The sequence below is a fragment of the Salvelinus namaycush genome, chromosome 13 (assembly GCF_016432855.1).
Source record: "Salvelinus namaycush isolate Seneca chromosome 13, SaNama_1.0, whole genome shotgun sequence".
In the NCBI taxonomy this organism is placed as follows: domain Eukaryota; kingdom Metazoa; phylum Chordata; class Actinopteri; order Salmoniformes; family Salmonidae; genus Salvelinus; species Salvelinus namaycush.
In genome coordinates this window covers 21,008,192-21,031,102 of record NC_052319.1, presented here as the reverse complement: position 1 = coordinate 21,031,102, position 22,911 = coordinate 21,008,192, and the positions used below count along the sequence as shown (strand labels likewise).

General features: G+C 43.4%; 1 protein-coding gene across 1 annotated transcript; it reads left to right on the top strand.

The window, feature by feature from the left end:
• Window positions 1–667: 667 nt before the first annotated feature.
• LOC120058318 (ras-related protein Ral-B) lies at window positions 668–22,282 on the top strand. The gene is made up of 5 exons (XM_039006896.1): window positions 668–817; window positions 18,692–18,859; window positions 19,414–19,622; window positions 19,923–20,100; window positions 20,370–22,282. The coding sequence occupies exons 2-5, from the start codon at window positions 18,746–18,748 to the stop codon at window positions 20,493–20,495; spliced, it is 627 nt and encodes a 208-aa protein (XP_038862824.1). The 5' UTR covers window positions 668–817; window positions 18,692–18,745; the 3' UTR covers window positions 20,496–22,282.
• The last annotated feature ends 629 nt before the right edge of the window (window positions 22,283–22,911 follow it).

The following is a 22,911-nucleotide window of genomic DNA, read 5'->3' as shown; positions in this document are numbered from 1 at the left end:
TTGCACATATACACAATCCGTGTCTCAGTTGTCTCAAGTCTTAAAAATCCTTATTCAACCTGTCTCCTCCCCTTCATCTACACTGATTGAAGTGGATTTAACAAGTGACATAAATACGGGATCATAGCGTTCACCTGGATTCACCTGGTCAGTCTATGTCATGGAAAGAGCAGGTGTTCCTAATGTTTTGTATACACAGTGTATTCTGTTCTATTCTGTTTATTCTTATCAACAGGTGGCACTATGATACAACATTACTTAGGCCTATTATTTAATCATTTGTCAAATGTAATCCATAAAGAAAATCAGACAAAATATAACTCATAACTGATTATGTGTTCATACATTTACACAAACGAAAGACAACTAGGCCTATGTGTGAAGATCAGTATTCATACAAGGTGCAGTGTTCCTATTCAAATGCTTTCAAACGAACCCCTCACTTTCATAAAGTAGCTCACTGCCCTAACACAGATGGATTGGTGAAAGGAGAGATTTATCCCATAACTTTCATCGATCCATGTCACTCCTGATCAGAGATGAGCATACTACTTCAAGTAAGGAGGAAAGGAAGGATCCATTTGGACGATATTATGACGGGGCCATTTGGAGTGCCAGCGCAAGTGAGCTGTTGTTGACATCATATCCTGTCGGGTTTCTTCCTCCCTGTATGTCCGGAAGGTGGGGTTTTGAGTTGCAGCGGACGGTCGGTCTGTGTTGGAACAGTGGAACTCGGCAGCCCTATGCCTCGCTATTCACCATTAATGCACTCATCAAGATAGCAGCAAGAAAGGGGAAACGTCAAAATCTTGCTTTGGTAAGCTTTCATAAATATCTAATAAATACATGTATATTTATTACAGAGCATTTCTATGTAGCCATGGCGCTACTACGTCTGTTCTTTCAGAGTGAGTAAAGGAAGGAAGGGAGGGAGAACCTGCCTCGACTGGTAGGTAGTCTAACTCAAATCTATAGATTTGCAGACTATTGGAATAAATGCCCATATTTGTGACTTCTTTTTGAAACGACCATAATACAATTATTCCAAATAGTGGTAGGGCCTTTACCAGTTGCACTTATCCAATTGAAAGCACACTCCCCGAGGCGGTAACGGGGATGTGGCACGATGATAATAGAAGTCCTTTAGAGACCATCAGTATTTTTATACATTGTTGCACTCGGCGATATTATGGACTAGTAAAACAACAATGTTGCTATAATGTTGTTGTATCAAGGCCAAAACAACGATCATTGATGGTTAGGCTAGGCTACTGTATCACTGCGATATTTTCTTATGTTTATTTATTTTCTTTTAGTCAGCTGTTTTGCTGAATGTAATTTAAATCATATTTTAATCCAAGTATTTAATCTGATCCCTGGCCATGAGCCACACACATAAAAACACATTTCCATTTCACACCACACACTTGTACAGGTTACACACTTGTAGATGTGTGACACAAGACAAATATATATGTATAGATATGTTTCCTTTAGATACAGTAGGCCTATTAGATAGGCTACATATTAGATACAGTAAGAGTGTCTTAGGCAGCTGTATCTCTGATGGCTTCCCCAGATACAATGTTTCATTTAGCTCTCCCACCATTGATTATCCTAACAGACCATTTTGTAGGTAATTACACTGTTAAAACAGGCTACTGTGACTTTAGGACCAAATCAACCAGAGAATATACATAGGAGGATACTTCACATCTTGTTCCATATTTGCCTTATGCATGTAAACAACACTGTGCTGCCGACATGGTTTTGTACCATTCATACATTGATTTTACAGATGTCTAATGAGGTTGCCACACCCAAGGTAGCTCACATGAATGTGTGTTTTAGTAAAAATCTGATCGATCAGCAAAACTGTCTTTTCCCATAATATCTTGTCTGTACTTTAGGAAACATTTATCATGCATGGGTTAGTATCTTGTCTCTTTAAAAAAGGAATGACATGTATGTACTGCCCTGTCAAAATAGTTCACCAGGTCAACAGAGCAAGGCTACTTAGGCCTATAAGTAATGGCATTTTCATTTGTTACCAAAACCGATGCAGAGTATTTAGACTGAATTCTTTTTGTTGTTGAATGAATGTTTTTGAAACATGTAGGCTAATAACACAGATCCTTCCTGGTTATGCTCAGCAACAATCATGTCATGTAGCCTTTATGAAGTTTATAAATTACTTAAATATTGCCTTTTTGTTTTAATTTGATACAGCATGCCCATTATTTTGCTACTTCTTACTGTTGTTCTTCAAGTTGGGTGTAACCTTTATATGGCCTTTATCACATGACATGACAGACATGGGCTGTATGGTGTGGAACAGTTACATCACCCTTATCACCAGGGTGTGGGAGGGGCACACACACACACACACACACACACACACGTTCCTCTCTCCAGCGTTCTGACCGTACTGTGCTGTAATAAGTTAACATAAGACACTGGCCTTGCAACTCAATATTAGGAAGGTGTTCCGAATGTTTGGTATACTCAGTGTAAATTAAATAAAAATAGCCTAGTACACACACCAAAACTTTTCAAATGTTCAAATCAAAAGGCTATTGCACAGAAAAACGTGGACAGTCAGGTGCATCACAAGTTCAGAACCGCTGGTCAGCAACATAATAAACTAAAGCACTGATCATTGAGAACGAGATCAGAATGACTGCGAAGGCTTGATCCATAAATGCAATAATTAAATAGGTAGCCACGCCTACAAAATTAAAACAATCCATATGTTCAAATCATAAGGCCTGATTACCATGACATCAATACAGCAGCCACATACCGAGTCCCCGGTGCCGACACATTCACAAATCAAAAGATAGTTTAGTATTCAGTTTAAAAGCTCTGAAAAAGGCCAGGAGAACAAGAAACACTTTTCAGTGAGAAAACAGAAATCCACGTAGGGGGAAAAAATATATAAAAAATACTTGTTTTCAAAGATATACACTCTTAGAAAAAAAGGTGCTGTCTAAAAAGGGTTCTTCGACTGGTTCCATAGGAGATATACCCTTTGAATAACCTTATTTGGTCCCAGGTAGAACCCTTTTCTTTTCATGTAGAACCCTTTCTACAGATGGTTCTACATGGAACCCAAAAGGGTTCTACCTGGAGCCAAAAAGGGTTCATCTATGGGGACAGCCGAAGAACCCTTTTGGAAACCTTTTGTCTAAGAGTGTTGTAGCCTACGATGCAATTCTTGTGATCATTTTAATTTGAACACCACCACAGAAGCTTTGGGCACCTTCCCAATTAAGGAGCCTAGTTTGGCTACTTGAAGAGAACTAGGGCCTATCATTTGCAGCCCAACTCTTCCAATGCATTGTGGAAAAGTGTGCATCGAATTCTACTAGATGAAGACCTAAAATGAGACTAACATCCTGGCATTTTAACCATACTCGATTTTTGAATTGTCGCATACTAGTAAACTTTTTTCCCCCCTCGCATACTCAAACAAACTACTATTTAGGATGCAAGTATGGGTATTCAGACGCAGCCAGTGAGCTGTGAAATAGTAACATCCCCATATTAAGCTCTCTGTGCCTCAGGGTGGACCAAGCCTAGTTTCATTCTGTCTCTTGAGGAATAGAGCATGAACAAAACCCACCCATTTTGACTATATTATGTGTTCCTCTGTTCTGTCATGTGGTAGTGCCACATTGGACTCTGAAGTGCAGCCAGGTAACCTTAACATTTACCTTGTTAAGTGAAACTGCTGACTACAGTATATCCTCCATCAACTGGACCAGTTGTTGTTTGTTACACATTGCTGACAATATTGCAAAAAATATTACAGGAAATAGTCATTTCAAAATCAAGGGAATCACAAGGAGATGAATGATGCCGAAGTGTAGTAGCCTAGATATTCCATATGGAAACATAGGCCTGTTTGTACAGCTGGTGTTGCCTTGTGCTTTCCCTTCCTTGTGCTTTCGCTTCCTTGTGCTCTTTAAGTTTCAGAAGGGCACCCAAAATAAGGTTATATTCAGAGCATTCTTCTGTCTTTGAAGGCAGAATGTAGAGACCGTCAGATACTAATTTAGGTCCCCTTAACAAGATAACATGACGTTTTACAGCAGGAGTCCTGTCTAGTCTTAATTCACATATTTTTTAAGTTTAACTTCAGACGACCAGACCAGTGTGTCTGACTGAATGTGAAGGCATTCACATTTTCCTTCCCACAGCTGGTGTTCGTGGTCTTTGTCCCTAACTGAATAAACAGTTTTGTTTATAACCCATTAAAGTCAACAGACTTTTGTTAAGTGAAGTTCTGAGAGATTCTGAATGTCTTGTGACAAGGATTATTAATGGGTAATGGTCTAGGCTAGGGTATGCATGGTGGTCATAAATGAATGCTTTCACAGATGAGAAAAAAGTGGCATGCAAGGCCTTAACTTTCTGATGCTGGTCTGTCTCAGTGAGACTGCTTTATTTCCCTCACTGATTGTGAAGGACTGTCAGAATCTTTGTTTCTGTGGAGAAAGGTCCTGAGATTGATACTGGACTGGCCCTGAATTCTTTCTCTCCCCCCGAGCCCTAAGACAATCACTCAGGCTGTGAATGTTTATGTGACTGTGTCAGAGCTACTCAAGGCCCTTTCGTTTAAAATATAATCCTTCTGGTTATTTCCTGTTACTGGGAGCTGTCAGAAAGAATATGACAAGTATTATCTGATATAGCAGGAGAGCTGAAAAAATGGGTTTCCTTCAGGGTTCTTTCTTTCCAGTTTAACCTGATGACAGTTCTGCTCCGATCCATGACAGAGAACCTCATGCACTATTTAAAGATCTTCCTAGTGACTTTAGCTGACCGTCTCTGGCCTCCTGTCTTGTCTTCTAGAAATTCATTCAGAATGTAATGACATCTGAGTAAGAAGAGAACTGTCTACTAATGATGTTGGGCTAGACAGGCACAGACATAGAGCCATTTTATATGACTTGGGAAAAGCTCCTTTTCAGAGAGGAGAAAGAGAAACGGACCATCATGCCATCAATCGTCTGCTCTGCGTCGGAGTCAATGCTGTATATTTTGTTGTGAGAGTCAGGTCCTATCAGTGACCTCCTGGTGATGAATGCCTTGTTGGCTGGATGCCCCTTGTGCCTACTGGAGAGAATTGAGAGGAGTTTAAGTAGTGGGAGCCAGCTACACCCGGGTTCAAATACTATTTGAAATTCTAAATACTTTAGGTGTGCTTGATTTGAGTATGCCTGTTGCAATGTAGCCAATGGAAAAGTCCCAAAAGGTGCAAGCCCCACCTACCTGGTATTCCAAGTAGTCTAAAGCACGTCTTTCTTTTTGACTGAAGCCGGGGATATATTTACGAAATGATTGTTTTCTCTCTCTTTCTCACTTTCTCTCCTTTATTCCACGCATTTCTGACTGAAGACAGGGATGTCTTCACGAAATGCTTGTTTTCTCACTGCATGTCCCAGCAAGTCCTGGGAGGTGACTGGTCCCCTCCTGTTGCAATGGCACCAATGGGAAAGTCCCAAAAGTTGCAAGCCCCACCTGCCTGGTATTCCAGGTAGACGAAAGCAAACGCTCAATGTATTTGAAATATTTCAAATACCAAGTATTTGAAGCCAGGTCTGAGTGGTAGTGGGTACCAGCCCTTCACCCTCCCTGGACCATAAACATAAACATGTCCACAAGCAGGGCCTCTCTAGGGAGGCTGGGCTGAGGGAGGCTCTCCTCTTGCCACAACCCAGCCCTGCTTGTCACCGAGTAAGCTCCTCCAGCTTTGCTCAACTTCACCCAGAGCCCAGACCCACTCATAGTCTGTTGACTTTGACAAGGAAAAAGTAGGCTTACATGGGGAAAAAGGGTTCTTATAACTTCTCTTTTTGGCCCTGCTTAACTTATGTATCTGCCAGCTAGTTGGTGGTTTTTGTATCCATCTTGCCTTATTTCCCCCTCTCCCTTTGTGTTCTCTCCTTCCTTCCACAGCTTTCTCGCGCTCTCTCTGACTGAAGGTGGGGATGTCCTTACGAAATGCATGCTTTCTCACTCTCGCTTTCTCTTCTTGTGTCTCTTTTTGACTGAAGCCGGGGATGTCTTTACGAAATGCTTGTTTTCTCACTACATGTCCCAGCAAGACCTGGGAGGTGTCTGGCCCCCCTGAGATTGTGCTCCTAACACATGAAGTTAAGCCTAATGCATAGGCTCACTACCATAGTAACAGGCTTTGATTAGAATCAGACGTTTTCTCCTTAGGCCTAAATGGTATGCAATCCAATGTATGGATTCTATGTGTTTAACTTATTTAATTTTAAAACCAATAACACCAAGTAAAATGACTACAAAAGCAAACAGGACTATATTCTGCCTTACATCTAAGTACAGACTACAGAGAGAAGCTAGCTATGCATTTTTCATTATATATATTTTCAAGACATGGGCCTTATTCTGAAGTAGGTCGGTCCGGACCGTCGTTGCAAAGGTTATTCTTATCCCCTCCCTCTCTTACATACTCTACTGTAGTACATATTACGTAAGGCCATGTTCTGTTTTTAGGAAACAAGGTTTGATGAGGCTCTACCACAGGCCTATACCATTCTACTCTAATGTTTCAATGAACAACAATGTCTCACGGTCTCATAGCCTAGGCCTAACTCTGCCGTCAGTCTGTCCCTGACTGTGTGCTCTGTTGAGGTAAGTCTTAATAATCACATTCATGTGGCTAGGTATGTTATGCTGTCTCTGTGCCCGTTGTGTATGCTAGTGCCTCTCTGTGCCTGCCTGTGCTCTATTGAGGTTGTAGGCCTACATCTCATTTGACTAGCTCAGGCTGTGTGTGTCAGTGTCTTTGCCTGTGCCTGCCTGTGCTGGGGGACGCTGCTCGAGGGCCTCTCAGGCTGATTACAGTTCATGCCACTGCAGATGTGTGGCATTCTCCCACTCATGTCGAGTGCTGGTAATCTCTATGGGTGCTGGTAATGGAACTGTGGGTTATGTTGGGTTATGTTGCCAGAGTTGCACGAGCTGCACTAGCAGCGCGTGATATGGCTGTAGTGGGAGATAGCCAGCGGTCTGGGGTCTGTTCAGTGCTTAGAAGGCCCCGGCCGTGTCAGTAGTTGGATGAGGGCCTGATATGTTTATCGCCATCACCATTGCTCTGACTAGGAGGTTTTGATTCCAGGCCACATAGCATCTGAGTCAGAAGGATGTGAGTGGGATGTGTTGGATAGATATGAGCGTCGCCATCACTATGATTGCTGTCGTTTGATTCCAGGCCACCACATAAAAGCATCTGTTAGCATATAATTTAGCACAGCATATAATCTACCGTAGTATAGTATCTATCATAGCATAGCATCTAGCATAGTAAACTCAGCAAAAAAGAAACCTCCTCTCACTGTCAACTGCATTTATTTTCAGCAAACTTAACATGTGTAAATATTTGTATGAACATTAGAAGATTCAACAACTGAGACATAAACTGAACAAGTTCCACAGACATGTGACTAACAGAAATTGAATAATGTGTCTTAAAAGTAAGTTAGTATCTTAAAAGTAAGTCAGTATCTGGTGTGGCCACTAGCTGCATTAAGTACTGCAGTGCATCTCCTCCTCATGGACTGTACCAGATTTGCCAGTTCTTGCTGTGAGATGTTAACCCACTCTTCCACCAAGGCACCTGCAAGTTCCCGGACATTTCTGGGGGGAATGGCCCTAGCCCTCACCCTCCGATCCAACAGGTCCCAGACGTGATCAATGGGTTTGAGATCCGCACTCTTCGCTGGCCATGGCAGAACACTGACATTCCTGTCTTGCAGGAAATCACGCACAGAACGAGCAGTATGGCTGGTGGCATTGTCATGCTGGAAGGTCATGTCAGGATGAGCCTGCAGGAAGGGTACCACATGAGGGAGGAGGATGTCTTCCCTGTAACGCACAGCGTTGAGATTGCCTGCAATGACAAGCTCAGTCCGATGATGCTGTGACACACCGCCCCAGACCATGACGGACCCTCCACCTCCAAATCGATCCCGCTCCAGAGTACAGTGTAACTCGGTGTAACGCAAATTCCTTCAACGATAAACGCGAATCCGACCATCACCCCTGGTGAGAAAAAACCGCGACTCGTCAGTGAAGAGCACTTTTTTGCCAATCCTGTCTGGTCCAGCGACAGTGGGCTTGTGCCCATAGGCGGCGTTGTTGCCAGTGATGTCTGGTGAGGACCTGCCTTACTACAACAGGCCTACAAGCCCTCAGTCCAGCCTCTCTCAGCCTATTGCGGACAGTCTGAGCACTGATGGAGGGATTGTGCGTTCCTTGTGTAACTCGGGCAGTTGTTGTTGCCATCCTGTACCGGTCCAGCAGGTGTGATGTTCGGATGTACCGATCCTGTGCAGGTGTTGTAACACGTGGTCTGTCACTGCGAGGACGATCAGTTGTCCGTCCTGTCTCTCTGTAGCGCTGTCTTTGGCGTCTCACATTGCAATTTATTGCCCTGGTCACATCTGCAGTCCTCATGCCTCCTTGCATTATGCCTAAGGCACTTTCACGCAGAGGAGCAGGAACATCCTTGGGCATCTTTCGTTTGGCGTTTTTCAGAGTCAGTAGAAGGGCCTCTTTAGTGTCCTAAGTTTTCATAACTGTGACCTTAATTGCCTATCGTCTGTAAGCTGTTAGTGTCTTAACGACCGTTCCACAGGTGCATGTTCATTAATTGTTTATGGTTCATTGAACAAGCATGGGAAACAGTGTTTAAACCCTTTACAATGAAGATCTGTGAAGTTTTTTGGATTTTGACGAATTATCTTTGAAAGACAGGGTCCTGAAAAAGGGACGTTTCTTTTTTTGCTGAGTTTATATAGCATAGCAGATAACATCTGTTAGCATCTTTTTCCTGGTTATGCTACCACAATGTTGAGCTCCAAGCTCCTCTTTGGAGATCCCAAAGACCCCATTGCGTCCTTCACTCTAGGCAGCCATGCACCCCTGATCCCTGAGAGGGAGTTGAGATGAAGTGGGACATGCCCTGTCTCCATGGTAACCCATTGACTGGAGCCTAGGGGCCACTGTGTGTGTGTGTGTGGGGCTGCTTTGTTTCCCTTGAAAACTTTCAGAGGATGATTAGGCCTACAGCTGACAAATGTTAGCCGATAGAGCTAAGAGATGGGGACAAGACAACTAGGAGAGGAGGATGCAGTTTCTTTATTGGAAAAAATGGAGAGTGAGCTGTAAATTAGTACTACAGATCAGGAAATGTACCCGAGTCTCTAATGAAAGGAAATAAATAGAAAGCTGATTGATAGCTTAGGAGTTGTATGAGTGTGTGGTAGCAGTATGGGATGGGGGGGGGGGGGGGGGGGGGTGAGTATCTGGGAGGTTCCCTGTATCCCCTGTATAAGTCAACCCCCCCCCCCCCCCCCCCCCCCCAATCATCCCCAGATAGACTCAGAAAAACCAGTCCTATGATACTGAACACGAACTGAAAGACTACTCCTCTCTGATGTCATCACAAAATTACATATGGTGTTTTTTCTCTACATATTCAAGAACATTGTGCATAGCTATATGTTCCTATAAGACCTATAAACAGTAAACGTGTGTTAGATCAGCCCCTATATATGATCTATTCTCCCTATTTAAATACTAGTGAATGCCCTCCACAAGTGCATTTATGAATGTAGTGAATTAGGGGTGTTAAGAATTCAGAAGAGTGAATGTACTACTAAGCGACTAGGGCGGTTGGATCAGGCTTGAAACAGAGACCCAGTTTAGCACCCTGCTGCCCAAATTAGTCAAAGAGTCCTCTGTGTGTTCCTCTGCTGGGGATGGTTAGTATGCATTGTGGGGTGTCGGGCAGCTCAGATTGGGGAGCTGCTTTTCCTCACACCTTAGCCCCAGAATCCTTATTTTAACTGAATGGACCTTAAATACTGTTTCAAATATGATCTTTAAAGAAAGTAAACATTGAACAAAAATGCAATTAAAGTACAAATAAATCCCTCTCTCTCCTTCTCAATTATTCATAAGCCTTCTGATGATAAACAAGGGGTGCGTCCCAATAATATTTCCTTTCTCCTGAAGTGTGCACCCGTTCACTACTTCCTACAAATCTAAAAGCATTGGATTGGTCGAGGCATGGGCGTTTAACCATATTTCTTATACTAGTCAATTCCTTTTAAATCAGTGAAGGGAAGTGAAGAAGTTTACACTTTGGGAGAAAGTAGGTAATTGGGACATTGCCAGAGTCTGTGAGTACTCCCCTGAACACCCTGTCCCTCTGTGCAGGGTGCTGTTTAGGTTACAGATGAAATCCCCTTCCCCTAAACACCTGCCTCATGACTTTAACTGTAGAGTCCACTCTGGCCACAATCAATGCAACACTAGTCCATAAGCTATCTGCCATACTTATTCTAGAGAAAGACTAGAAGGGAACTTGCTGCTTGTACCATGCACTTTGTGGAAATAAGAGAAAGAGAACAAAAGCTTTTTGTGTGTCTCTTTCTCATCAGTTCTGTGCCCCTAGTGCGTAATGTGCTGATCAGGTAATGAGGAACTGGCTAGTCCTGGTACTGTTTTGGAGGGAAGTGAGATGTGAGTTCATCCAGAGGAAGTGCATATACTGTAGCTTGGGGTGAGAGGGTTTTAGAAAAGGGAAGGGAGGCCTGGCTGGGGGATGTTTTCTGGGCCATCAATCCCCCTGTTTTCCCCATCACATTTTTCAGAAAGTCCCCAACTGGCCTTTAAGGTGAAGGCAGGAAGAGTCCTACCAGACAACTGCATTCTAAACACTTTACCAGAGTATGCTAACATAGTGGTCGCATCATGGCTCATGTTTTGAAACTCATCACGTTTTATAGCTTCAACTTACTTTTATGATTAAGGAAGGAAGGACTGACTAAGATTTGTTGAAGATGTTGTGCATGACTAACTGAATGAATAACTGATCTGTTGTTGATGAAGTTACATTATTTGAATTAATTACATTTAATTAGATTGTTTTCCAGTACTATACTTCTATTTCAGTCAGTGTGTTATTGATGAGTCAGTGTAAATGGCAGGATATGTTCTGTATCACAATAATATGGACCTGACTCTGGCTTCTGAAACCCATAATTTCAGACAATGTTCTGTTAGGTTGACTGCTGTTTAATTGCAGTAACCTGTACACCATGTTGCCTGTCACCTGACTTTATCCTGACTGATCTATCCTGGCATGTCTCTAGCAGCATTCACCTGTTCTGCTACTCGTCCCTTCCTCCTGCCCCTCCTCCCCCCAGTGTCCCGGGCTGAGCTCCTGTCCTGACATGTGCCTTGATTGACCCCAGCCCTCCCCTCCCCCTTGTCGCCTCTCTGCAGTGGAGAGGTTTTTGGTCACCCTGATCAAGCACTTCTCATCCAACAATGCACTGATCTACAGATAAGTATTTGTAGTGGACAGAGTAGTACACATGCAGAGGACACCTGACTGAGGCCTGTTTCTATCCTACACTGCATATTACACATTACACTGCAATAAATAGGCCTACTGGATAGGCTGTGGGAGGCTAAAGCCTGGGCCAGGAATTTCCCAGTGTCGCACTGTGTTGTGGGCTATTCCATGTCGGAAGGTGCCAAGACAGTGAAGAGAACATGGGACTGCCTAGTGGGCTCTTCTCTGCCGCTATATGGATTCACTGTGCTGTCTGTTGTATGGGATGTGGAAGGGTGGAAGACAGTAGAGAACATTGGCTGCCTGGCCCTATGCCTGGCTGTGCTGTATGGACTCACTGTATCATCTGTGTGGAGAACATAGGCTTCCTTCTGCCTGCTATATGGACTCAGTGTATCGTCTGGGGAATCCTAATGAATTCCTGCAGCCTGGTTGTACGCTCTAGTCATTTATATTTCAGCAGCTCCTAGCTGTCAGACACAGACCGATCATGCAGATAGGCCTTGTATATCCTTACAACCCTCTACTGTACTATGCTGTATATATAGGTTAGGTAGAAGGCAGTGTTTTCTGCTGGGACCGGGCACGCAAGGCCGCCCTCCATTTAACCTTAGCGTAGACTTTCATTGACGGGCACTGAAGTTAGAGGAAATGGAGGATCCCATGACTGACTCATTCTCGATGGGCCTCTCATTCACAAGTCATGTTCGTTTTTTCTTCTTCAATGAGCCTACAATGACAATGACGTTATCCATAATGAACCTGTAATAGTACTATAATGTAGTGTATATTAGGCAGTAGCATTGGATTTGTACAACATTTTAAATTGAGACCTAACAAAGTGAATGAGTGATAAACTAGGCTGAGTGGTAGTATAGCAGTTCTACTTTTCTTGCTCGGTCTCATTGTGTGTTGGATGGAAGTAACACATTTACTGTACCTTCTGTTTTAAAGTGCTGAGCTAGTCACTCAGCAGGTTCAGTCTGCAGCCACCCGGTGTGTCCTTCCTGTCCACTCAGGTCGGCCTCTAGAAACAAAGACAGGACGTTACATGGGCAGACCTATTTTTTCCTTGACAGGAAGATCCAGGGTGACCTGGCATCCCATAAGGCCACTCCTCCCTTCACCCCCCCAGTTAGTGGTTTTACCTTCATGAAGCTATTTGTTTTCTGCTATAGACATATCATAGCTTAGCTGTGGCCAAGTGTGCAGGAAAAACAGACATGGGCGTTGGACCATCGAAGAGGCGCAAATATGATAAGAACTACATTGATTTGGGGTTCACCTATATTGGGAGCAGTGCCTTTCCTCAGACACAGTGTGTTATATTTGCAAAAGTACTATCTCACAACTTGATGAAACCTTCACTCTTCCGCAGACATTTAGAAACAAAACATGCCCATTTGAAAAATAAGCCACAGGAGTTATTTGAGCGAGAATTAAGATGACTTTCGAGTGGTAAGACATGTATAAAAGCAACAGATACAATTAATAAGGGGCTAGAAGAGTTTTATATGGTGAGCTACCGAGTGGCTAGGACAGGCAAGCCCCATACTATTGTGGAGGACCTAATTCTTCCTGCTGCCGCGGATATGGCTGGGACAATGCCGGGGGAAAAGGCCCAAAAAACTATACAGACAATGCCTTCATCAAACAACACTGTTTCACGATGCATCAGTGACATGGCAGGAGATGTTTTGAAACAATAACTGCTTTGCATACAAGCCAGTGAATTCTATGCATTACAGCTGGATCAGTCAACTTTTTTACGTAAAGCTTTTTTGAAATCTGACACAGTGGTTGCATTAAGGAGAAGTGCATCTAAAATTCCATGCATAACAGTTGTATCTTTTAGCAATGTTTATTATGAGTATTCCTGTAAATTGATGTGGCTCTCTGCAAAATCAAAGGATGTTTTGGAACTTCTGAACGTAAGGCGCCAATGTAAACTCTGATTTTTGGATATAAATATGAACTTTACCGAACAAAACATACAATCAATCAATCAAGTTTATTTTATATAGCCCTTCGTACATCAGCTAATATCTCGAAGTGCTGTACAGAAACCCAGCCTAAAACCCCAAACAGCAAGCAATGCAGGTGTAGAAGCACGGTGGCTAGGAAAAACTCCCTAGAAAGGCCAAAACCTAGGAAGAAACCTAGAGAGGAACCAGGCTATGAGGGGTGGCCAGTCCTCTTCTGGCTGTGCCGGGTGGAGATTATAACAGAACTATGCCAAGATGTTCAAAAATGTTCATAAGTGACAAGCATGGTCAAATAATAATCATGAATAATTTTCAGTTGGCTTTTCATAGCCGATCATTAAGAGTTGAAAAACAACAGGTCTGGGACAGGTGGCGGTTCCATAACTGCAGGCAGAACAGTTGAAACTGGAATAGCAGCAAGGCCAGGCGGACTGGGGACAGCAAGGAGTCATCATGCCCGGTAGTCCTGACGTATGGTCCTAGGGCTCAGGTTCTCAGAGAGAGAGAAAGAAAGAGAGAACGAGAGAATTAGAGAGAGCATACTTAAATTCACACAGGACACTGGATAAGACAGGAGAAGTACTCCAGGTATAACCAACTGACCCTAGCCCCCCGACACATAAACTACTGCAGCATAAATACTGGAGGCTGAGACAGGAGCGGTCAGGAGACACTGTGGCCCCATCCGAAGATACCCCCGGACAGGGCCAAACAGGAAGGATATAACCCCACCCACTTTGCCAAAGCACAGCCCCCGCACCACTAGAGGGATATCTTCAACCACCAACTTACAATCCTGAGACAAGGCCGAGTATAGCCCACAAAGATCTCCACCACAGCAAAAACCAAGGGGGGGCGCCAACCCAGACAGGAAGATCACGTCAGTAACTCAACCCACTCAAGTGACGCACCCCACCTAGGGATGGCATGAAAGAGCACCAGTAAGCCAGTGACTCAGCCCCTGTAATAGGGTTAGAGGCAGAGAATCCCAGTGGAGAGAGGGGAACCGGCCAGGCAGAGACAGCAAGGGCGGTTCGTTGCTCCAGAGCCTTTCCGTTCACCTTCACACTCCTGGGCCAGACTACACTCAATCATATGACCTACTGAAGAGATAAGTCTTCAGTAAAGACTTAAAGGTTGAGACCGAGTCTGCGTCTCTCACATGGGTAGGCAGACTGTTCCATAAAAATGGAGATCTATAGGAGAAAGCCCTGCCTCCCGCTGTTTGCTTAGAAATTCTAGGGACAATTAGGAGGCCTGCGTCTTGTGACCGTAGCGTACGTATAGGTATGTACGGCAGGACCAACTCGGAAAGATAGGTAGGAGCAAGCCCATGTAACGCTTTATAGGTTAACAGTAAAACCTTGAAATCAGCCCTTGCCTTAACAGGAAGCCAGTGTAGGGAAGCTAGCACTGGAGTAATATGATCAAATTTCTTGGTTCTAGTCAGGATTCTAGCAGCCGTATTTAGCACTAACTGAAGTTTATTTAGTGCTTTATCCGGGTAGCCGGAAAGTAGAGCATTGCAGTAGTCTAACCTAGAAGTAACAAATGCATGGATTAATTTTTCTGCATCATTTTTGGACCGAAAATTTCTGATTTTTGCAATGTTACGTAGATGGAAAAAAGCTGTCCTTGAAACAGTCTTGATATGTTCGTCAAAAGAGAGATCAGGGTCAAGAGTAACGCCGAGGTCCTTCACAGTTTTATTTGAGACGACTTTACAACCATCAAGATGAATTGTCAGATTTAACAGAAGATCTCTTTGTTTCTTGGGACCTAGAACAAGCATCTCTGTTTTGTCCGAGTTTAAAAGTAGAAAGTTTTCAGCCATCCACTTCCTTATGTCTGAAACACAGGCTTCTAGCGAGGGCAATTTTGGGGCTTCACCATGTTTCATTGAAATGTACAGCTGTGTGTCATCCGCATAGCAGTGAAAGTTAACATTATGTTTTCGAATAACATCCCCAAGAGGTAAAATATATAGTGAAAACAATAGTGGTCCTAAAACGGAACCTTGAGGAACACCGAAATGTACAGTTGATTTGTCAGAGGACAAACCATTCACAGAGACAAACTGATATATTTCCGACAGGTAAGATCTAAACCAGGCCAGAACTTGTCCGTGTAGACCAATTTGGGTTTCCAGTCTCTCCAAAAGAATGTGGTGATCGATGGTGTCAAAGGCAGCACTAAGGTCTAGTAGCACGAGGACAGATGCAGAGCCTCGGTCTGACGCCATTAAAAGGTCATTTACCACCTTCACAAGTGCAGTCTCAGTGCTATGATGGGGTCTAAAACCAGACTGAAGCATTTCGTATACATTGGTTGTCTTCAGGAAGGCAGTGAGTTGCTGCGCAACAGCTTTTTCTAAAATTTTTGAGAGGAATGGAAGATTCGATATAGGCCGATAGTTTTTTATATTTTCCGGGTCAAGGTTTGGCTTTTTCAAGAGAGGCTTTATTACTGCCACTTTTAGTGAGTTTGTTACACATCCGGTGGATAGAGAGCTGTTTATTATGTTCAACATAGGAGGACCAAGCACAGGAAGCAGCTCTTTCAGTAGTTTAGTAGGAATAGGATCCAGTATGCAGCTTGAAGGTTTAGAGGGCATGATTATTTTCATCATTGTGATACACTGCTCAAAAAAATAAAGGGAACACTTAAACAACACAATGTAACTCCAAGTCAATCACACTTCTGTGAAATCAAACTGTCCACTTAGGAAGCAACACTGATTGACAATAAATTTCACATGCTGTTGTGCAAATGGAATAGACAACAGGTGGTAATTATAGGCAATTAGCAAGACACCCCCAATAAAGGAGTGGTTCTGCAGGTGGTGACCACAGACCACTTCTCAGTTCCTATGCTTCCTGGCTGATGTTTTGGTCACTTTTGAATGCTTTCACTGTAGTGGTAGCATGAGACGGAGTCTACAACCCACACAAGTGGCTCAGGTAGTGCAGCTCATCCAGGATGGCACATCAATGCGAGCTGTGGCAAGAAGGTTTGCTGTGTCTGTCAGCGTAGTGTCCAGAGCATGGAGGCGCTACCAGGAGACAGGCCAGTACATCAGGAGACGTGGAGGAGGCCGTAGGAGGGCAACAACCCAGCAGCAGGACCGCTACCTCCGCCTTTGCGCAAGGAGGTGCAGGAGGAGCACTGCCAGAGCCCTGCAAAATGACCTCCAGCAGGCCACAAATGTGCATGTGTCTGCTCAAACGGTCAGAAACAGACTCCATGAGGGTGGTATGAGGGCCCGACGTCCACAGGTGGGGGTTGTGCTTACAGCCCAACACCGTGCAGGACGTTTGGCATTTGCCAGAGAACACCAAGATTGGCAAATTCGCCACTGGCGCCCTGTGCTCTTCACAGATGAAAGCAGGTTCACACTGAGCACATGTGACAGACGTGACAGAGTCTGGAGACGCCGTGGAGAACGTTCTGCTGCCTGCAACATCCTCCAGCATGACCGGTTTGGCGGTGGGTCAGTCATGGTGTGGGGTGGCATTTTTTGGGGGGGCCGCACAGCCCTCCATGTGCTCGCCAGAGGTAGCCTGACTGCCATTAGGTACCGAGATGAGATCCTCAGACCCCTTGTGAGACCATATGCTGGTGCGGTTGGCCCTGGGTTCCTCCTAATGCAAGACAATGCTAGACCTCATGTTGGCTGGAGTGTGTCAGCAGTTCCTGCAAGAGGAAGGCATTGATGCTATGGACTGGCCCGCCCGTTCCCCAGACCTGAATCCAATTGAGCACATCTGGGACATCATGTCTCGCTCCATCCACCAACGCCACGTTGCACCACAGACTGTCCAGGAGTTGGCGGATGCTTTAGTCCAGGTCTGGGAGGAGATCCCTCAGGAGACCATCCACCACCTCATCAGGAGCATGCCCAGGCATTGTAGGGAGGTCATACAGGCACGTGGAGGCCACACACACTACTGAGCCTCATTTTGACTTGTTTTAAGGACATTACATCAAAGGTGGATCAGCCTGTAGTGTGGTTTTCCACTTTAATTTTGAGTGTGACTCCAAATCCAGACCTCCATGGGTTGATAAATTTGATTTCCATTGATAATTTTTGTGTGATTTTGTTGTCAGCACATTCAACTATGTAAAGAAAAACACCTGTACAGGTGTGGGGTGGAGGTTGTCACGGTAACCAGCTAAGCTTGGCCGTGGCCATGCCTGGAGGGAGGGGTAGGGTGGAGAGAGAGATGTGTGTCAGTAGGCTACTATGCTACACAGTAACAGGAAGGATAGGGCTTGGTCCCATCCTTAACAAAGCCTTCACAACAGTGTGAAGGGAGAGGTTACAGGATGTTACAGAACACAGTTCATTTTACACTGACTGTATGAGGGGAGTTGTTAAAATGTTTGGAGATGACTTCACTTGTGTGTGTGGTCAATGTGTGTAGAAGAGTTGCCTAAAAATAATAATCTGTTATTTCCATGACTCTTTCTGTTGATAACTCACAGTTCAAACACTGCTCTAAGAAGTTCTAAACCTGTTCTCACTGAAGCTCAAAGGCCATGATTGTTAAAATATATTGCAGACGATATGTTATTAAACTGCTTTGTCAAAGGCTATCAAATTGCCCAGAGCATATTATAATTTCACCCACTGAACTAGTTTGACATAATGTCCTTAGTCACTAAAAGTCACCTGAAAGCAATTGTACAGTTTTCTGTGTATGCAGATATATTGCCCTGCCCTGAAGGTGTCTTACTGCTCTTCCTTTGAGGTTTTCTATGAGTTAGGCTGTCCTTAAAATAGGTGTTTATCATGGTTCAAAATCCCACCCTACAGTAGGCATGCGATTGATCGGTGGTATTGCCCTTTAGATGGTGAACCCCACTAAGCCAGCTGTTAAAGTCTGCTGTGAGATTCATGACCAGCCTATTTAGCAGTGTGGGGATGAGGTTTGGGACTGGCTGCAACGTAGGCTGGTTTGGTTTCACAAGCTCGGTTCAACTATGTGTAAGGTTTTGTGAGTGCTTTTCATCGAACAGGTTGACCATCAGTTTTAGTAGGCTCTGTGATTGACTGGGCAATGTGTGTGTGTACTGTGTGTATTTGGTATTTTATTAGGATCCCCATTTAGCTGTTGCAAAAGCAGCAGCTACTCTTCCTGTGGCCCACACAAAACATGAAACATAATACAGAATGACATAATACAGAACATCAATAAACAACAACAGCTCAAAGGACTGTTGCTGTGTGTATTATCTGTATTGTGTGTGTGTGTGTGTGTGTGTGTTCACTGACTGACTGTTGTACTTTCTGTCTCTGCAGGTGGTGTCAGTGAGTGTTTGGACATAGTGACGGTGTGTGTGACAGAGACCAGAGATGGCTGCCAGTAAGAGTAAGACCCAGAGTTCTCTGGCCTTGCACAAGGTCATTATGGTGGGGAGTGGTGGCGTGGGCAAGTCCGCCCTCACGCTGCAGTTCATGTACGACGAGGTGAGAGTACGACACACATACTTGTTAGGGCTGGGAATTGCCAGGGTCCTCACAATATGATATTATCATGATACTTAGGTGGCGATATGATTTTATTGCGATTCAATGTTCTAAACATATTGCTTACCATATGTCTGCTGCAGAGGGACAAGAGAGAGCCATAAGAAAATGAGTTTTGATCAGTCATGGAAATAAGTGCTGATATTTAAAAAATAATATGGAGAACAAGTTATGAAGGAGAAAAAAAATTGAATTTTGGTGCAGGTACAGCCAACTAGCGCAAAAAAAAATATTGCGATATTGTCAAAACTATACAATATATCGTCAAAAATAATATCCCAATATTTAACTATATCGACTTCCCCCCCATCACTAATACTTGTTACTTTTTGTCATATGTTAATGTTTCAAAGCTGTATTGTGTAGAAGCTTTGTTTTCTAACTTATACCTAATCTTCGTGACGATGCCTCCCAGCCTATTTCCACATTGCACTCTGTGACGTACTGTCGTGACTGATGAATCGTTCTGACGGTTCTGTGGTTCCTCCTCCTAGTTTGTGGAGGACTATGAGCCCACCAAGGCAGACAGCTACAGGAAGAAGGTGGTGCTAGATGGAGAGGAGGTCCAGATCGACATCCTGGACACGGCTGGACAGGAGGACTATGCTGCCATCAGAGACAACTACTTCAGGAGTGGAGAGGGCTTCCTGCTAGTCTTCTCCATCACAGAACACGAGTCCTTCACAGCTACTGCAGAGTTCAGGTTGGTACCATGACTAACTCCTCATGTATCCTAGCATGGCTTTAAAGGCAGCCTAATGGGTTTCAGACTGAACACTCACTATGACAGTAGTGACAGAAGACTCGGAAGCTATGATTTGCGTGTGTGTGTGTGTGTGTTTGCCTGCAATATAGACCTAGGAAATAATTTCCATGACTTCTTGATTGTAAGACAATACACCTCTATTCCCCTTTCCCTATGTTTTTCCTTTGCACCTGACCTCAGTGCCTGTCTCTGGATCCAGATAAAGTATTTGTAATGCTTATAATGTGTGCGTTTCAGGGAGCAGATACTGCGGGTGAAGGCAGAGGAGGATAAGATTCCCCTGTTGGTTGTGGGGAACAAGTCTGACTTGGAGGACCGCAGACAGGTCTCTGTAGACGAGGCCCGAGCCAAGGCAGAGGAGTGGGGAGTGCAGTATGTAGAGACATCAGCTAAGACACGAGCCAACGTTGACAAGGTACAGTCAGTGTGTGTGTGTGTGTGTGTGTGTGTGTGTGTGTGTGTGTGTGTGTGTGTGTGTGTGTGTGTGTGTGTGTGTGTGTGTGTGTGTGTGTGTGTGTGTGTGTGTGTGTGTGTGTGTGTGTGTGTGTAATTACTGCAGACAATTATGTTCTATATGCCATTTTCAAGTTGATAAAGTGATACAGAAATAGTGGTGGACTATGACTGATAATTGTCTGTTCAGGTAAATGTGTCTGGCAACATTGTTTCTTTTCAATTCTCAAGGTATTCTTTGACCTAATGCGAGAGGTGCGAGGCAAGAAGATGTCAGAAAACAAGGACAAAAACGGCAAGGGGAAGAACAAGAATAAGAACAAGAAGAGTTTCAAAGAGCGATGCTGTTTACTCTGAACCCAACATGGACCTTTACAACGCAAAACACCACAATCTATCGTTACGCTGAGGAACCAACCAGCTCAGAATCACACCAGAACATCCCTCCTCACGTTGAGTCAAAAGTTTTAGATTTGTTTTTAATCTGGCCATAGTAGGTTTGTTTAGCAGGTATGGGGTTAGTTCCATTTCAACTCTGTCAATTCCGTAAGTAAACTAAAATTCCAGTAGCAATTTTGCTCATTGCTTTTCAATAAGGGAAATTGGAATTTCAGTTTACTTCTAGAAGTGAAATGGAATGGACCCCAACCCAGGTGTTTACCACATTCTCAACCACTGTTTTTGCAACTAAAACTTAAGGTTAGATAGATAGCCTGACTGTTTATTGTTTTTAATGGAAGGTGACCATTGTTCTGCTACTCTGTGACTTGATCTGCAATGCCTGACCGCTCCCCTGATAACAACCTAATGACCAAACTGCCTCCAACACTAACTTCAATCTGCTTTGATCTTGTTCTGTCTATCTCAATAGATCTGTCCTTTATGATCAACTTATGATTATACCCTTTATTTTCATCAAGAATGGGCCTTGGGACATTTTTGTCTAGAATGGGAATGGATCTGTGAATGGGGATTGTTTGTCAAGCACAGAAATGTAGCGATTTCAATGCTTTTCACTGATGTCTATGTGGTCATGGACATCACCACTAAGCTGTGTTTCTTAATGGAAAAATATATATTTCCTAGTTAGTAAGAGTTGGGGACTAAGACTGAACTCGTCATTGTTTCCTCTACAATAGGATAAAGCAATTGTCAATCAAGAAGGCTCATTGCCTAAGGAGTCAAAGCACATGTGGGGGCCAGAAGTTTCTTCGGGTCAGTTTACATTGTCAGGAAAAACTCCTGACCCTAGTCTAAGAATGATGGATGTTGAGGCAGTTAGCAGGCAGTGTTTTTGGAGCCACCTGCTGGCACTTATTGGGTACTTCCTGGTAAATACAGGAACTGAAATGGAACTTCTGCCACATCTATTAGTCTGTGCAATATGGTTCAGTTGGCACCATAAGAGGAGAGTGAGATTTAAGTACACTCTGTGTTGCCATTAACTATCAGCCAGTCAATGTCAGCTTTGGGTTATTAATATTTGTACTTATTATGGATTTTATTCTAATGCTTTTGTAGAAAGTGCACTACATTGTTGCCAATACCTTAAAAAATAAGAACTCTTCAAAGTTCCCATGCTGGAGAATGCTAAAGCAGTTTGTGCCAACACCATTAAGGATATCATGATATAGGCTACCAACTCACTACCAATTCACCCCTCTATATAAATTATGTTTGTATATTAACTGAGTGTATGTAGGTATGTATGTTCATCAGACAACAGTTGATTCTTCTGGTTCATTTGTGTCTGTGTGAACGAACTTTGGTCATGTTCATAAGGTATCAAATTGAACAAAACGGACAGGCACGTGGAGGGACTACCTGGACTTGTCCAATAGGAAATTGTCATTTTTGTTTTCAGCTGTAAACATAAAAAAATGTATTGTGCCCTAATGAATGCTACTCTGGTGAGGGACACAGCTCATTTGCTGTTATTGCTGGATCAGTCACTCTGTTCTGCCCTACAACAGTAAAGTAATATTTCCAACAACCACTGTCCTAATCATTCTGCTCTTTTATAACAATGTGTGTCCTACTCTTTTCTTTTAAAGTTAGTCTATTATTGCTAGGTTTTCACCTTCTTTTCTGAACAAAAAATACTTCAAAATATGTTGCCAAATAAATGCCTTTTTCTTTGTAAAGTTGGTGGTCTTCAATCGCAGCGTAAAATGGTCAATCATGAAATATTGGATTCAACCTGTTAGATTTAGACAATGTTGTCTTTGTTGATATGTGTTGAATGTAGATTTTGAAATGCCTACTAGTCTCAGTACATGATACATCTCATATTTCCTTCAGAATTCTAGTGTAATGTAATGGTAGGGAAACAAACATGCCATACAGTATCCTCTACAGGTCATTCACAGTACATTGAGATCTTACTTTAGATGCAAAAAGTGCATAGGAATGAATGGGTACAAATATTAGAGCTGTTAAGCATTTATATTAACCCTAAAAGCACCAAAAGGAGGACAATTTTGACCCCAAGGGGTAAAAAAAAGTATATTTCGAAACCCTTGTTTTTATCCTTCTGAAATGTTAGGACTTTGTCAAGCAGAGTTAGTTCCCCCCATCACTCAAGCAGGTGGAGTGAAACGCTGTTCACACTTCCCAATCCAAAGCTTTGTTTTTTAAAAAGATCAGAAACCAAGTCCCCAGTAGAAGGTAAGCAAATAAACTAAAGAACTGAGCCTGTAAAGAAACCCATTTTACTGTACCTATCTGGTGTATGTGACAATAATATAAACATCTACAGTTCAAGTCGAAAGTT